The sequence below is a fragment of the Gracilinanus agilis genome, chromosome 2 (assembly GCF_016433145.1).
Source record: "Gracilinanus agilis isolate LMUSP501 chromosome 2, AgileGrace, whole genome shotgun sequence".
NCBI lineage: Eukaryota > Metazoa > Chordata > Mammalia > Didelphimorphia > Didelphidae > Gracilinanus > Gracilinanus agilis.
Genome location: NC_058131.1, coordinates 128,625,514 through 128,641,373, shown reverse-complemented (window position 1 = coordinate 128,641,373; position 15,860 = coordinate 128,625,514). Strand labels below are relative to the sequence as shown.

The 15,860-nt window shown below is 34.5% G+C and overlaps 1 protein-coding gene across 1 annotated transcript in view; it reads left to right on the top strand.

The window, feature by feature from the left end:
* The window catches only part of PAK5 (p21 (RAC1) activated kinase 5), a 127,273-nt gene extending 115,350 nt beyond the window's left edge, over positions 1-11,923 (top strand). Inside the window, exons 5-8 of the mRNA XM_044659491.1 lie at positions 493-619; positions 7,021-7,146; positions 10,404-10,538; positions 11,768-11,923. Of these exons, the coding sequence (XP_044515426.1) occupies positions 493-619; positions 7,021-7,146; positions 10,404-10,538; positions 11,768-11,923 (544 nt within the window). The remainder of the gene's footprint in view (positions 1-492; positions 620-7,020; positions 7,147-10,403; positions 10,539-11,767) is intronic.
* The last annotated feature ends 3,937 nt before the right edge of the window (positions 11,924-15,860 follow it).

Sequence of the window (15,860 nt, the reverse complement as noted above, 5' to 3'; positions counted from 1 at the left end):
ATATATATATATATATATATATATATATATATATATATATATAATAGCTCGTAGGTCTTAACTCTGTGTGCTTTCCATTCTACTAAGATATCTCCTGGAAGATATTACTTGTAGTAGGTCAGAAGAGAAGGAATATTTGCAGGGTATTAAATAAAATGGATTTTTATTCATTACCAAGTAGCCAACAGGTAAGAATAACTTTTACTTAGGATAGAGTTGACAGTTAAGCTTTTGGAGCCTATTGCCATCAACTTTGTGCTGACTCAGAGGCTCTATTGTACAAGTCAAATCAAATGTCATTCAGTCAATAAGCATTTATTAAGCATCTACTATGTGCTCAGTGAGACCACATGTCTTACATCTGGATTAGCCAGGTGTGGATTGGCAAATGTGAACTAATTAATTTAAATACACTAAACCTATAAATCTGATTTTGCTTAAAAATATCCTTAATCCTCTAAAGTTTCTTTTAAAATATGATTTCTTTTTTAGAATGAATGAAGAACAAATAGCTACAGTCTGTTTATCAGTCCTGAAGGCCCTTTCTTACCTTCACAATCAAGGGGTTATTCACCGAGACATAAAGAGTGACTCCATTCTTCTGACAAGTGATGGTCGGGTAAGATATCAAGATTTTCCTTATCTATAGTAAAAATACACAATTAAATTTGATCATCAACTGTGGACATCAGCCTCAGAGAACAGCTTTCCCCAGATTCTTGTTTCTTTAGACTCTGAACTTTCTCAACTTCATGTCCTTATTTCCCTTCTTCAGATGCTTTAAGAAGAAAGAGATGATGTCCATCTGAAAATGCCATTTCATTTATTGACTTAAGCTAAGAACTCAAATTTAAAGCACATTTCTTTGTTTGAATAGTGAGTATAGAAACTCTCAAGGAGTATAGAAATTTCAGTCATTTCCCCCTCCTGCTTTAAGAAAACTTAATAAAAATTAGCCACCCTCTACTATTTTGAATTAAAATATCTGCCCTGGTTCTATTCTAAACTTAACAGGAGATATATGCTATGGTGGAGCTATAAACTGATCCAACTATTCTGGAGGCAATTTGGAATTATGCCCAAAGGGCTATTAAAGAATGCATACCTTTTGATCCAGTAATGCCAGTACTAAATCTGCATCCCAAAGAGATAAAAAAAATGGGAAAGGACTTGTTTGTACAAAACTATTTATATAGCTGCTCTTTTTATGGTGGCAAAGACTTGGAAATGAAAGGGATATGCCTCAATTGGGGAATGACTGAACAAATTGTAGTATATGATGTGTGATGGAATACTATTGTGCTATAAGGAATGATGACCAGGATGATTTCAAAAAGAATTGGAAATACCCACATGAACTGATGCGCAGAGTGAAATAAACAGAACCAGAAAAACATTTTATGCAGCAACTAAAATATTATGGAATGATCAAATGTGATAGACTTTGCTGCTAATAGCAATAACAGCAATCCAGGACAATTCTGAAGGACTTGGGAAAAAGAATACTGTTCACCTCTGGAGAAAGAACTGTTGGAGTGGTAATCCACATGAAAACATATGATTTATCACCTGTTTATTTCATTATATGTTTTGGGGTTTTGGTTTTATAAGATTATTCACTTATAAAAATGAATAATATGGAAACGTTTTGTGCGATAATACAAACATAGCCCAGAAAAAAATTACTCACTAAAAAAAGGAAGACATACCCTCTCTGGTGGGTCATTGTCTATCTTGGCTCTCCCAAGGCTTTAAGTCCAGTTGTTGTTGTTTCCTTAGAGGGCACCTGCTTGGACAGCTAGTCATGACAGCCAATTCATATACTCCTTCAATGTATTAACTGCTTTCCAATTTAGAACGTTACTATCCAGAAACAAAGGAAGAAAAAGAAGAGCTGATCCCTCAAAGGGAATTTAGATAGCAGAATAACTGTAAAATGGAATTTGATCAAGATGGTCTCTTTAACCTCTCTTCCTGCCTCTGAGGACTGTGGCATTGATAATAAATGGAGCGAAACCTCTCTGAGAGGTTTCTTCTTTTCCCAAGGGTAGCCTAGTCATCATTGTCTGGGTATCTTGGCATAGTATCAGATTTCTTTCAGAAATGATTCAGAGAGTTAAGGGGAATCTAGAGAGTTAGGAACACTGTTTCATTGAGTGACCTTGGGATACCTTCCAGTCAGGTCCTACTTAATCAGAAGACAAAAAATAGGATTTATCTGCAGTACTATATTGCAGCATTTTTCCTCCAATTTTTACCATTTTATCATAGCTCCCAATTGTATGTATAAACTTATTAAATATTCTTAACATTTTACCTTTTTTATTGATGCTGTGCTTTTTATTTTTCAAAGCTCTATGAAATAGATGGAGTAGACTCCACTTTTATTATTCTCATTTCATATCTAAGGAAACTGAGTAAGTGACTCGGCCCTCTCCAGCCTTCTTATATCTTACTTACCACCAGCTTAGACTGTCTTTTGTCTTTCTTTGAATCCCCAGCTCCAAGCATAGTTCCTGACTTATAATAAGCACTTTATAAATGCATATAGACTGTCCCCATTTTGCCAAATATTTTCAGATCCATTAGGTTTCTGAGATCCTTGAACCCTGAGACTACATTTCTTATTTATCCTATGAAGTGTGCCAAGTATAAAGTTGATAATTCAAGTAATTCTAAATCCATCCAAATGTACTATCTTCTAACCCACATCAGTCCATCTTGTCCATAAGGATATCAAGAAACTTTGTCAAAAGTTTTGCTAAAATCTAGGATGACTGGATTTCTATGTTCTACAGTCTATTAAGCATTTCAGGATTGAAAAGGATGTTAATCTACTACAGCTGCGAGATTAAACTGATTGACATGAAACCATGTTGGCATTTCGAGATCACTACTTCCTTTTCTATACATCCATTTTAAACATCGAGGTTAGAACAGTCATCTCAGGAAGGTTTTTTTAATCACAGAACACAAAAACTGGAGCTCTCACATACCATCTGGACCATGTAGACTTTCCATGGATAAAAGAAGCCTTGTAACAAATGACTGTCCCCACTCTTTCATGAAGAGTTGTCATGAGAGGAGGACACAGAATAAATCTCATGGAATCCATCAAAGAGCTAGAAGGAATTCTCAAGGTATTTTAGCCTAGCCCAGTGCAACCTTTCTTCCTTTCTCTATCCATCCTGTCCATTTGACACACAGAAAGCAGACTTAGACTTTAAATAACTTGTCAAAAGTTATGAAGTTGTGAAAACCCTTGAAATCTCATATGCCTGGATGATTGCTTACCATTCCAGCTTCTTCTGCTTCCTGATCTAGTGGCCAAAAAAGCTAGTTATTTCATTTTCTGAGACCTGTTTTCTTCTGTCATGACGTAGTTTGAGAAAACGCTACATTTGGAGTCACAGGGTCTAAATTTCAAACTTAGCTATTATTTATTAACTTTGTGACCATAGGTAAGTCATTTCATTTCATCATACCCTAGTTTCCTCATCTATGAAATAATATGCTTGCCCTAGATAATCTTTTATGGACAGTTAGGTGGTGCAAAGAATAAAACACTAAGTCTGGAGTTAGGAAGACATGAATTCAAATCCAGCCTTGAACTGAGTCCACTAGCTGAGTGGACCCTGTACAACTCATTTTACCTCATTTGCCTCAGTTACCTCATTTGTAAAATAAGCTAGAGAAGGAAATGGCAAATCACTCCATTATCTTTACCAAACCCCACTCCATTATCTTTACCAAGAAAACCTCAAAGGAGCTGGATATGATGGAAAAACAACTAAACAACAAATCAAATAATGATCTCTAAGGTACCTTTTGGCACTCAGTCTTCATTGCAGCTTCTTTCCCCCTAAGAAGATAGCTATAGAGAGCCAGCTCTATATGGTTTTGGGGTCCTGAGTGGTGTATGGTGGCATAGGATTGTTAAGACAGGAGAAAGAAAATGAGAACAACCAGGCTAGTGGTTAGCCCATGTTGATCTGAATTCTGTGGGCTTTGGAGTTTATTATATACTGATTTCAAACAAAGAACACAAAGAAAGAGTCACAGCTGTGAAAGGGTAACAAAGCATACATAACCCATTAAAGTCTAAAGAGTAAAGGTATAAGTAACAAAGACAATGCCCAAATTCCAACCATCAATTAGTAGGGGATAATTCTGGGAGCGGAAATATTTTATGGAGATGCTCACTAATTGAGTTCTGTCTTCCTGGATTATAGGCACTTGGTCAAATAAAGTCCAGACTAAAGGCTCCAGTCTTATCTAAGTATGCAGACTTATCTAAGTAATGTTTGTTAGGGTTCAGGCTTCTTAATTATCAAGGAGAAAAATTTTTAACTCAGTAGTTTTTGGTCTGTTAAGGACCCAAAGCTTTTCAATAAGTCTATAATGTTTTTCCAATAAGGAAAAGTATGGATCATAAGAGGTATCAAAAGAGGGGTCTCAGATTTTTATCTGTTCTCTTATTGGCTTCCCATAGATAGCCTCTTCTCTAATATCTTATCTATCACTCTCCTCTGAGAAATTTGTAATAAACACAACAATCATTTATTGGGGAAGGAGCTGTGATAGAATCAAACAATGGGCATCTCATAAGCATGTACTATGTGTCAAGCACAACTGGTCACTGTAGAAATAGACAAAATGAAATAGTGTTCTTTCTCAAGAACATTACATATTATTAGTAGAAGGAATGCTGACTTCCTTCAATTCTCCTCTAAAGACCTAACTTCTATAAGAAGCCTTTCCTAAATCTTCCTTAGTCTTTATAAGTACCTTTCTGAGATTTTATCTTGTATATCTCTTGTTTGTACATACTTATTTTACAAATGTCATTTCCTTATAAGACTAAGAGCTCCTTATGAAGAAAGGCTATTTTTTTTGCCTTTCTTGGATCATAGTGCCTGGTACATAGTAGGTACTTAATAAATAACTGTTGACAAGGGATGAGGAAACTGAAACTGAAAGATAAGTGGCTTGCCTTCTAAGAAAGATTTTTGTTGTTGGTTTTTTTTAAAAAAAGTCTCCTTAATGACATGTTCTAAAATTTCCCTATGATTGCAGCTTCTTCCTTTTATCTCCATCCCTACCCCCACCCTTTCTACTCCCCAAATCTTGTTTTATGGCTTTCTAGTTCCTACTTGAACACAGCATACTGTCACTGTGTAACTTAAGTTCAAGCAGAAATTTAATCTACTTAGACTATTTAGAGCCATAAATACAAGGAAAGGCAATGCCTAATTGACTGGTTCCCAAGATGGTCTTTGCCTAACAAGCTGCCCCTTTTCATCTTGGCAGGCATTCCCATTAGCCTAAATTTTTTCAAGTTAAATGGGATTCTTGAGCAAAGGGTGCTTTCCTAAATGGAAAAGTTGTACAGCTGTATCAAGACTAGAATAAGGAACATGTAAGAGGCAGTACAACTTGCTTTTAGGACCTACATACAATGCTTCATTATACTCATTACTTGGGTACTCATTATCTGCATTGCAGATTTATTCAGGGATATGTTGTGTGTAATTATCTTTTTTTTAGAAAATTGTCTCTTTTATGTACTCACATGAGCAATAGATATTGAAAAGCTCTTACACTCCTACGATAGAAAAATGTTCTCGGCTTTCAAAATTCCTAGTGCTTCCACTCATCTCTCTTCTGTTTGTCATGGAGAACACTAATAGGCTTTTGCTTTTTCCTAAAGCCTGGAAAGAGAAATCTGCATTTAAGATATGATAAATCATTCCTGCTAGTGAGTTTTCAGCATCTTCTTTGTTCAGGTATTTCAGAATCCAGATCCTGAAGTTTGCAAACAGGAAAGAGAAATGATAGGAATTAATTTTTCCCTGTTCCCCTTCTTTCCAGTCTAGAGGCATATTCCTGAAAATCAACTTATTTTTTTAAACCCTTACCTTCCGTCTTGGAGTCAATACTGTGTATTGGCTCCAAGGCAGAAGAGTGGTAAGGGTAGGCAATAGGGGTCAAGTGACTTGCCCAAGGTCACACAGCTGGGAAGTGTCTGAGGTCAGATTTGAACCTAGGACCTCCCGTCTCTAGGCCTGGCTCTCAATCCACTGAGCTACCCAGCTGCCCCCTGAGAATTAACTTTTAACCAAAAAACATTTATTAGGTATTTCCAGTGTACTTGCTCATCACTAACTAGTACTGGTAGAGATGAAAATGTTGAGCTAAAACACAGCTCTTGTCCTCTTACATCTTATAATCCATGAAGTAAAAGGCACATAGATAACTGTAACACAAAATTTAATATAATTGCAAAGAAATGTATTTAGAAAATGCTATGCAAGGTCAGAGAAGGAAGAAGAGGTCTAACCCACTAAAGATCATGGAACCAGTTGATCTGAAAGCATTTAAGCACATATTATGTGCCAGGCACTGTGAAGAAGTGGGGATATAGAGACAGAAAGAAAACAGCCCTTTCCTCCTTTTAAAAAGCATCTGTTCTTTTGAGGAAAGAAATCTGGATGGAAAAACTACTACATAAATAAGAATTTAAGGAATGAGTATTAGTAGGGAGGGTATTCCACTTATAATCAGCTATTGGACTGTGAGCTTCTTGATTGTCTTTTACCTTATGTATCTGTAGCTTAACACAGAGTAGGAGTTTAATAAATGCTTATTAAGTAACTTATATGTAAAGACATCATTTGATGGTGAGCATCTGATTGTCTTTACAACACCAATAATAATGTTTTTATTTTCCCATCATATACATAATTGTGTAGGTGAGAACATAATTTTAAAAGAAAATCAGCAGATATATATATATGTATATATATTGAATGCCTTGAAGACATCATTTAAAAATTGTGTATATGTTTGTGCATGTGTATATATATATACATATTGAACACAGCATTATATTTAAGTCCTGAAACAGAAAATGGCACAATATTTAATTCTTAATTTTTTATCTTGCTTCACTGATGTCTATATGGATTGGCAGAAAATATGGTCCATGGGGTCATGTTGTTGCATCTGTTCTTTTTCTAGATAAAGTTATCTGATTTTGGTTTCTGTGCCCAAGTTTCCAAAGAAGTCCCAAAAAGGAAATCACTGGTAGGCACTCCCTACTGGATGGCACCAGAAGTGATATCTAGACTACCTTATGGAACAGAGGTAAGAAAAATCAATTCTTTCTGCAACTATGAAGTAGATGAAAACATTTGTGAATGTCATAAGGCCAGGCATATACCTATATATACAAAATGAATATATGTGCATTACATGAACATGTTTATATATATGTATATATAACATGCATATAAATTTTGTGTGTATATTAATAGGCACACATTACTACATATATTATATGCATGTACATCTATGATGATGTCTTCAGATAGTTTAAGAGCCACAAAAGGAAATATTCTCATTGGTTCCATTACTTTATGCAGTGATTCCCAAAGTGGGTGCCACCGCCCCCTGGTGGGTGCTGCAGCGATCCAGTGGGATGGTGATTGCCACAGGTGCATTTATCTTTCCTATTAATTGCTATTAAAATTTTAAAAAAATTAATTTCCAGGGGGCTAAGTAATATTTTTTCTGGAAAGGGGGCAGTAGGCCAAAAGAGTTTGGGAACCACTGCTCTATAGTCACATCTCTTTTTTTTTCCTTCCAAGTAGAAAAAAAATGCTATTTCTGCCCAGTTTTATCATTTACTTTAGTGAGAAAGAAAGTCTAGTATAATTGATAGGGCACTAGAAGTGGAGTCAGAAGGTTGTTGTTCAGTCGTTTCCATTGTGCCTGACTCTTTGTGGCTCCATTTGGAATTTTCTTGGCACAGATAATAGAGTGGTTTGTCATTTTCTTCTCCAGCTCATTTTACTGATAAGGAAACTAAAGCAAACAGGTTAAGTGGCTTGTCCTGGGACACATAGCTAGTGAGTCTGGATTTTAACTCGGGTCTTCCTGGGCTCAAATCTTTTCTCAAACATTTACTATTTGTATGAACCTGGGTAATTCATTTAAATTCTCTGCACTTCAGTTTTCTCATCTTCATGGGAAGAAGTCTGAGGGGAAACAAAACATCATCCTCTAAAAATCTCTAACATATTTCTAGAATCATAATTGAACCTAAATTATGTTTAGTATTTCAAATCTATTCTCAAAGGATAAGAATATTATTAATTATTCAGTTTTGTTTGAAGAGGTATCCAGTTTCCCAAGGACTCTGAATGATCTGCCATTGTAATGTATAAAATCCAGTGTAAATAAATTGTATATATATAATATGTATTCGTGTGTGTGTGTGTGTGTGTGTGTGTGTGTAGGGAGTGGATTGAGCTTCATTGCATAGCTGTAGACCAATGTAAAGATGTGATATAAATCATTGAACTGAGCAAACAAACTGAATGAAACCTAAGAATGTGGGTGTGCATCCTAGCTTGTGTCACCTTGGATGATTTACTCAATTCAATTTTTTCTTCTGGGTCCTTGAGATATAAGCTGAAAGTGCGACTGTTGACTCAGTTATGATAGTAATACATTTGGAAGATAAGAAATGGCAGTGACTGGGAATTGATAATGTCGTTATTTCATTTCCATTGTTCAAACTTCCTGTTCTTTAGCCAAAAATAATTGTGTCATCTGCCTGTTTTTCTCCAGGTTCCCTAAAACTGGATTTATAAAGCCAACTGCTATACCTTCTAGTTTCAAGAGACAATATAGTCAAATGAGTTCCTAAAAGGGAAAATTTTGCCAATGTGACTGAACTTGTGGGATTTTTTGTGGGGGGATTTTTTTTTAACTTCCTCTTTTTTTTATCATTAAAGAGTTATATTGAAAAGTTAATTTTTAGCATTAATACAGCCAAGTAAATTTTCTTTATTAATAAGAGCAAGGGGGAGAGGGAATAATCTGTTGTTTTGGTTTCATTGATCCAATGAGGTAATCTATTCTACTAATGTAGACCTTGGAATGCAGTGCACTTTCAGACAATTTCTTGGAGCACAGAGCAATTAGGTAATTTGCCTAGAGTCCCTTAACTAGCATATGCCAGAGATGGGCCTCAAACCCATGTCTTCCTTACTCTGAAGGCTCGTGCTCTACCCACCCTAATATGCCATATTGTCTCTCTTTTTACATTAATGAGCTACAATTTAACCACATTACTCTACTGCTCTGTTTTTAGGTTGTTTCTCCATCTTGGTAATTATATATAATGATGATATGAAAATCCTCCAACAGATAACTCTTTTTAATTTTGTTTGTTGATGTTACTTTGAAGATCTATTCCCAATGATGTAATTTTATTTATTAGATTTATTTATTTGTTTATTATTATTGTTTATTAGATTTATTTGATTCAAAGGGCATGACTACTTTTTTCATGGTTAATGTATACTGCTTTCCAAAATAATTCTGAAACTTTGTAATTCTATCCATAATGACTGAGTATACCTACTGCTCCACAGTCCTGCCAGTTTTGATACTCTTAATTACTTTTGCTAAGTTAGTGGTTATGAGGTGGTACCTTGAAATTGTTTTTAATGTATATCTCTTTAATAGTAAGGTTGAGATTTTCCAAAAAATAAATTACAATTTCTTGTGTCCTCTTTTGAAAATTATCTTTTCATATCCATTTACCATTATCCATCTAAACCTAATGTCTAATACAAATCATTAAATTATCAAAAATGTATTCTTTAGCGTGTGATGCTATTTTCAGCTTACTTTTAGACTCCTAACAGGAATGGTAGCATGTGTCCTATTATATTTAATGTTTAAAGTATTTTAAGTACTTTTTAAAGAAGAGAGCTTAAAATGTGTAGTTTTATTTATTTTTTGAAGACTTACTATTACTGTCTGGAGCTATTAGGTAGCTGTAGGTAGTAAAGAGATTCTTTTTTTAAAACCCTTTCTTTCTATCTTAGAATTTATACTAAGTGTCAGTTCCAAAGCAGAAGAGCAGTAAGAACTAGTTAATTAGGATTAAGTGGCTGACCCACTTGAGTCACACAGTTAGAAAGTGTCTGAGGTCACATTTGAACCCAGGATCTCTCATCTCCAGGGCTTGCAGTCTATCCACTAAGCCATCTAGCTGCCATTGTAAAGAGGTTCTAATGAGAGTAACAAATTTTAGAGTGATGATATATACAATTTAATTTGTAGAATATTATCAATAAGCTCCCCATCCTTACAAGACCAATTAAAGACCTCAATGAGAATTTTTTTTCTTTTTGTTAAACTAATATCTTAAAGAAAACCTCTGTCTGGGGATATATGCTTTTAAAAAAAAAAACCTCCTTCTTAGGTTATTACTGAGTAAAATCACTTAGGAATGAGTATGAATTACTTGGTTTCTATAGACACAACTATGTATTTTAAAATGACTATTTCCCACCCAATATTAACCTATGAACTCTATAAAATAGGTGGATATCTGGTCCCTTGGCATTATGGTCATAGAAATGATAGATGGAGAGCCTCCTTACTTCAACGAACCTCCTCTCCAAGCAATGCGAAGGATCCGTGATAACTTACCTCCAAGAGTGAAGGACTTACACAAGGTAAGAATTTTTCTGTTTTATTAAAGTTCAAAAAAATTGAAAATGAACACACCACTTTGGCATTCTGAGATGAGGAGTATGGCATGTAATTGTCAACTTCTCTACTTCTATTTAACTTATAACTGGCTTATTGATTAGTACAGACTCCTACAATCTTAGCCTTATGTAAAGTAAATTATCTCACAGGTAGAGGTATGTAAGAATCAGTACAATGGAGGGGAAGATTGAGAGGTGATGGGCAATGCTTGAACCTTACTGTCATTGGAATCGTGGCAAAGCAGAAATAGCATCCATATTCAGTTAGCTATAGAAACCTAACTTACCATCCTTTAAGAAAGTGAGAAGGGAATAAGAAAAGGGGGGGATGGACAAAAGGGAGGGTGAATTTGGGGAGGCAGTAATCAGAAGCAAAAACATTTGTTAACAAGGAAAGGCTGAAAGGAAAAGAAAATAAAAAGGGAGAAAATAAGATGAAGGGAAACACATAGTAAATTATAACTGTGAATGCAAATGGGATGAAATTACTCATAAAATGTAAAAAGGTAATAGTAGATTAAAAGTCAAAATCCCACAAATGTATTTAAAACAGGGATTTATACACAGAATAAATTGTAAAGAGCTGGAGCAGAATCTAGTATTCAGGGGTAGTAATTATGATCTCAGACAAAGAAGAAACCTTAGAGATTTTCAACCTGAAATATGAATACCCCTTTTGATTCATTTTTTTTGTGCTCCCATTATCACATTTCCCAAGGTTATTTTTTCTCCTAAGTTGAGGGAAAACAAGATAAGTTATTTATAGTAATAAAAAGCAATGCCCAGCTTTCCTCTTCCCATCAATTTTATTTCTCAGAATTTAACTATTTTATACATTAGCTTTCTAATGATATATTTGAGAAGTGAATTTGCAGAACTCTGATAAGTATCTATGAAAGTTCAGGAATAGTATAAGGGAAAGAAATATTAATCTTGGAGAGAGCAGAAAGTCGTCCTAGGTTGGAATACTGGCTCAGGAACTTGCCTTACTTAGTCTGGCAACTTAACCCCTTTCAATCACAGTTCTTTTATTCATAAAGTATAGATAATAATAATTTGAGTACAAGGTAATTGTCATTAGGTAGTGTAGGCCATGGATTTTTTTTTAACTTAAATAGGATTTTGTAAAAACTGGCTCCTGTTGGGGTGATGATTTATGATAACTTATTCATGATGTTTGTGTGCTATTACAGGTTTCCTCAGTGCTTCGGGGGTTCCTAGACTTGATGTTGGTGAGGGAACCCTCCCAGAGGGGAACAGCACAAGAACTCATCAGACATCCATTCTTGAAACTTGCAGGTCCACCTTCTTGCATCGTGCCCCTCATGAGACAATATAGGCATCGCTGAATGGCAGAGCCCACTGGGTAGAGATCTTAAGGAGGATTTCTCACAAGTGATTTGGGAGATAGCAAACAACCTATCCTTTCCAAATCAGTGCTGAAGAGATGATCCTAGACATTCAACCCAAGGAGATATATTCCCTAGTGTTCAGAAGCTCAATAGCAGTCTTCTTTTATCACCTCTACTAAAACAGGCATCCATCTACTGACATCTGGTGTGGTCCTTTGGAGCACAGTGTTTGTATTCATCATTATTTTTTGAGCCCTTCAGCCAGCAAACCTGAAAGACTCTTTACAGGCATTTTTTTTTGAAAAGGTAATAAGGCATAGCACATGTAATATAACCCACAGGAGTTTGCTCCAAGAGGAAAACTACCCTCCATTTCTATTTTGGAACAATACTTTTCTGGCAAGAGAAAAAAAAAAGCACCTTTTTTCTGAATTGTAGCAGTGTAATGTATTTTGCAATGAATTTGTAATTTTCTGTACTATACTTTTGATAATTTATAGTACTTTGATGTCAAGTAGCCATTGTATTAGTTGAAGTAATATGTGTAACTTAGCAAGAATTTGAAAGAAGTCTTTACTACGTTTTTTATCCCTCTCAGAGAACAAACAGTTCTTTAGAATCCTGGAAGAATATCGATCATCTTCAGCTTTAGTAGACTATCCTTCTTAATTTAATAAGTGTTTTATGTGGTAGAGAAAGGTGGGTGGGGGTGGAGATAATAGCACACATTTTTATGTTTTCCCATTGAAAAACAAAACAAAACAAAACAAAACTGAGACCTCTTATCCCAGTAAAAACTACTTCTTGGGAGCCAGCTCTACATTTGGGGACATCTTTTAGGGGTTTATTCTTCTAGGCTACTAGAAGTGAATCACTTAGTTCACTGAAGCAGGAATTTACTAAGTGGTCCCATAGTACTCTGAAAAACTAAGTATGGCTTTTCCAAGTGACCAACTTAACTCTTCAGGAGGATTTTCTGTAATGGGGAAAATCAGACTCATTTCCAAAAATTGAGCACTATGAATAACCTAAAGAGATTTTTTCAAATTCAGAAAAGAAAAAGAGAAAAATAATTAAGGTAGAAGTTCTTTGATTCCATTTTTTGTCCCTCATTTGAAAACCTTTGCTTTCACACTAACTTTTATTTGTTACAGGAGAGATCTAAGTATTGATCAGTGTCTACTAGCAATATGGCAAATCCCTCATTTCAGTCTGTTTTGATCTTGTACCACAGTATTAACCTCTATTGTTTACATAGATGGAAGTCTTAATTGATTCTTCACATGATGGAAGTCTGAATTGACTAAAAGTCAATTTACCACAGGGGGTATTTTCCCAGTTATAATCTGACTTTTCCTGTTATCATGTTATAATGTGTTTCTGACATAGAAGAGTTGTGCTGCTGTCTAGACCTTCTTGAATGTTGATAATTGAATGACTACTACAATAAATTTTGTGTTGCTTGTTGGATTACCTTGCATGTTAACTGTAGGCCTATGTAGGTATGCCTTTAAAATTTTGGAAGTGCTACATCATTATTATCAGTTCCTCTTAATTGTACATCAGACAAAAGCCATTCCTTACCAAATAGAACAACCAGAAGCTTTCTTAATTACTTCAAGTACTGTTACAAATATAAATTTAGATTTGGGAAAAAAACAACATCTCTGGTTGCTCTAGGTATCATTAAGGATTTTTTTTATAATTAATAGGTTTCTAATTGTTTGTTATATTTAAAGAGAAAAAAAGAATTAAGTATAAGATGACCTGCTGCTTTTTGGATTTCCCTGAAGTATTTTTGTTTGTTTATTTTTGTTCATTTTTACAAGCAGAGGAAGATTCTCTGTGGTAAATAGGATTAAAAAATTCATTTCATAAAAATCAGCAAAAAACATGTGTTTATGCAAACACACATATTTATGTAACAAGTATGTGAGATTTTAAAACCCAAAGCATAAATACTAGAAAACTATAGGCCTGGAGTTTCAAGTGAAAAATTGTCTTAATTAAACCAGGAATATAATAGATGTTTAAAATAATCTTTTTAATAACCAGAATAACTGCTAATAATCTTTGCATAAGATAGTAAATTTTGGATTCAAAACATTTTCAACAGTGTAATGAAAATTTTTCTGTAATTTTCTTATCACTAGATATTTTTTTAAAGTATTCATTGAGTTTACTGAAAGTTATTGTAGCTTAAGAGGTTTTGTGAGCACCAACTATTGGCAGAAAACTGCATTTGCAAATAAAAAATAAATGTTTGCATTTTCCCCATCATGGTTTTCAAGGCTGCATTAATTTCCTAAATTAGAAGATTCCTAAAATAAGAAAGAAATATCCCTTCATGAACTTGGAGAAGGGAATTGAACATTCATGGGTGACCAATGAAAGAAGATGTTACCTGTTGTGATTACCAGCTAACATATCAGCTGGAAAAAGGAAGACGTGAAATTTTTATCTAAAATAGAGATTCAGATGTCTCTCTCCCACTCAAACTACTGTGGATTTATGCATAAAGAGAATTTTCTCAAGGGAATACATTAGAAAAAATCATCCTAGGTAAATTAACCAGTTCGAACTGTTACAGAGCTGCATTCTTTTCTGAAAAGAATCATGTAATCCTCATCCATTAGAAAAGGTAAGACGAGTTAGAAACTACGGATTGGTGGGGTTTTGATCCAATAGTTGGTATATATATGACAAAGTGCAAGATGTAGGAAGACCTGGGTTGGAATATTGCCTCTAATATTTGACAATTATGTATCCATTGATAAGTAACAAACACTTTGAGGTTCAGTAAAAATGAAGGGAGTTGGACCAGATGCCTCTAAGATCCCTTTTAGCTCAAAATTTGTGATTAAAAACAAAATGATTCATTATTCTGATAGATTATCAAAATATAATCACTTTGTAAAAACTGATTCAAAGATAGAAATAGCAACCCTTTCCTGCCTGTAGGAATATACTTATTTAAAGCCAAATATAGGCATGTCCCTGGTAAGACTTATAAAACCAATTTCTAAAGTTATAACCTGAGTCTCATCGTGTTACGCTACTTTTATAGAGTAAAAATTATGCATTGTTGTAGCCATATCCTTGGAATCAGATTTTTAAATTTGAAGTCTAGAGACCATCCGGCCCATTCCTCTGCCTTCTGACAAGTAAAGTATGCATTATGATGGAGTCAGAAGAATTCCAAACTTGCAGGCCCATCCACCGCTGTGGGCAAGTCACTATCTTATTAATCCAATTTCCTAATGTGAAAGATGGGCAGAACAATGTCCATAACTAAAGTAGTGTTTAGAGCATTGGATTAAGATTGAAGAAAACCTGAATTAAAAATCCAATCTCATCTACTTATAGTTGGGTAATATTGGACAAGTCACTTAACCCTTTTCTGCCTCAATTTCCTAATAGATGAAATGGGGAGAATAATAGCCTTTTCTTCATTTAGTTGGTAAATATTTATTAAGTACCTACTGGTTGCCAAACATGCCAAGCACTAGAGATATGCTGTCAAGGACATAATTGTTATGAAGACCAAATTAGACAATATATTTTGCAAAAGCTCAAACTAATCTATAACTATTAGCTGCTGTCATTATTATTATGACCTACTTTGTGAGTTTTTATAAAAAATCAAGCAAGATAATGTACATAAAACAAAGTGCAAGCTTCAATGATATTTGTAGAAATAGATATAAATGTCAGCTATTATTGATATTATTATGGTATCATCCTTATCTTATAGGCAAGAAAACTGAATTTCAAGGTGGTAACTTGCCCAAAGTCACAGAGCTAGAAGGTGAGGACTAGAATTTTTTCCTCTTACTGAAATTTTCTTTCTACTAAGCTATGCTGCAACCAGCTGTGAACATTCCTCTGATGAATCCCAAATTAATTCAAGTAAATGTTCCAATTGAATTAGTTC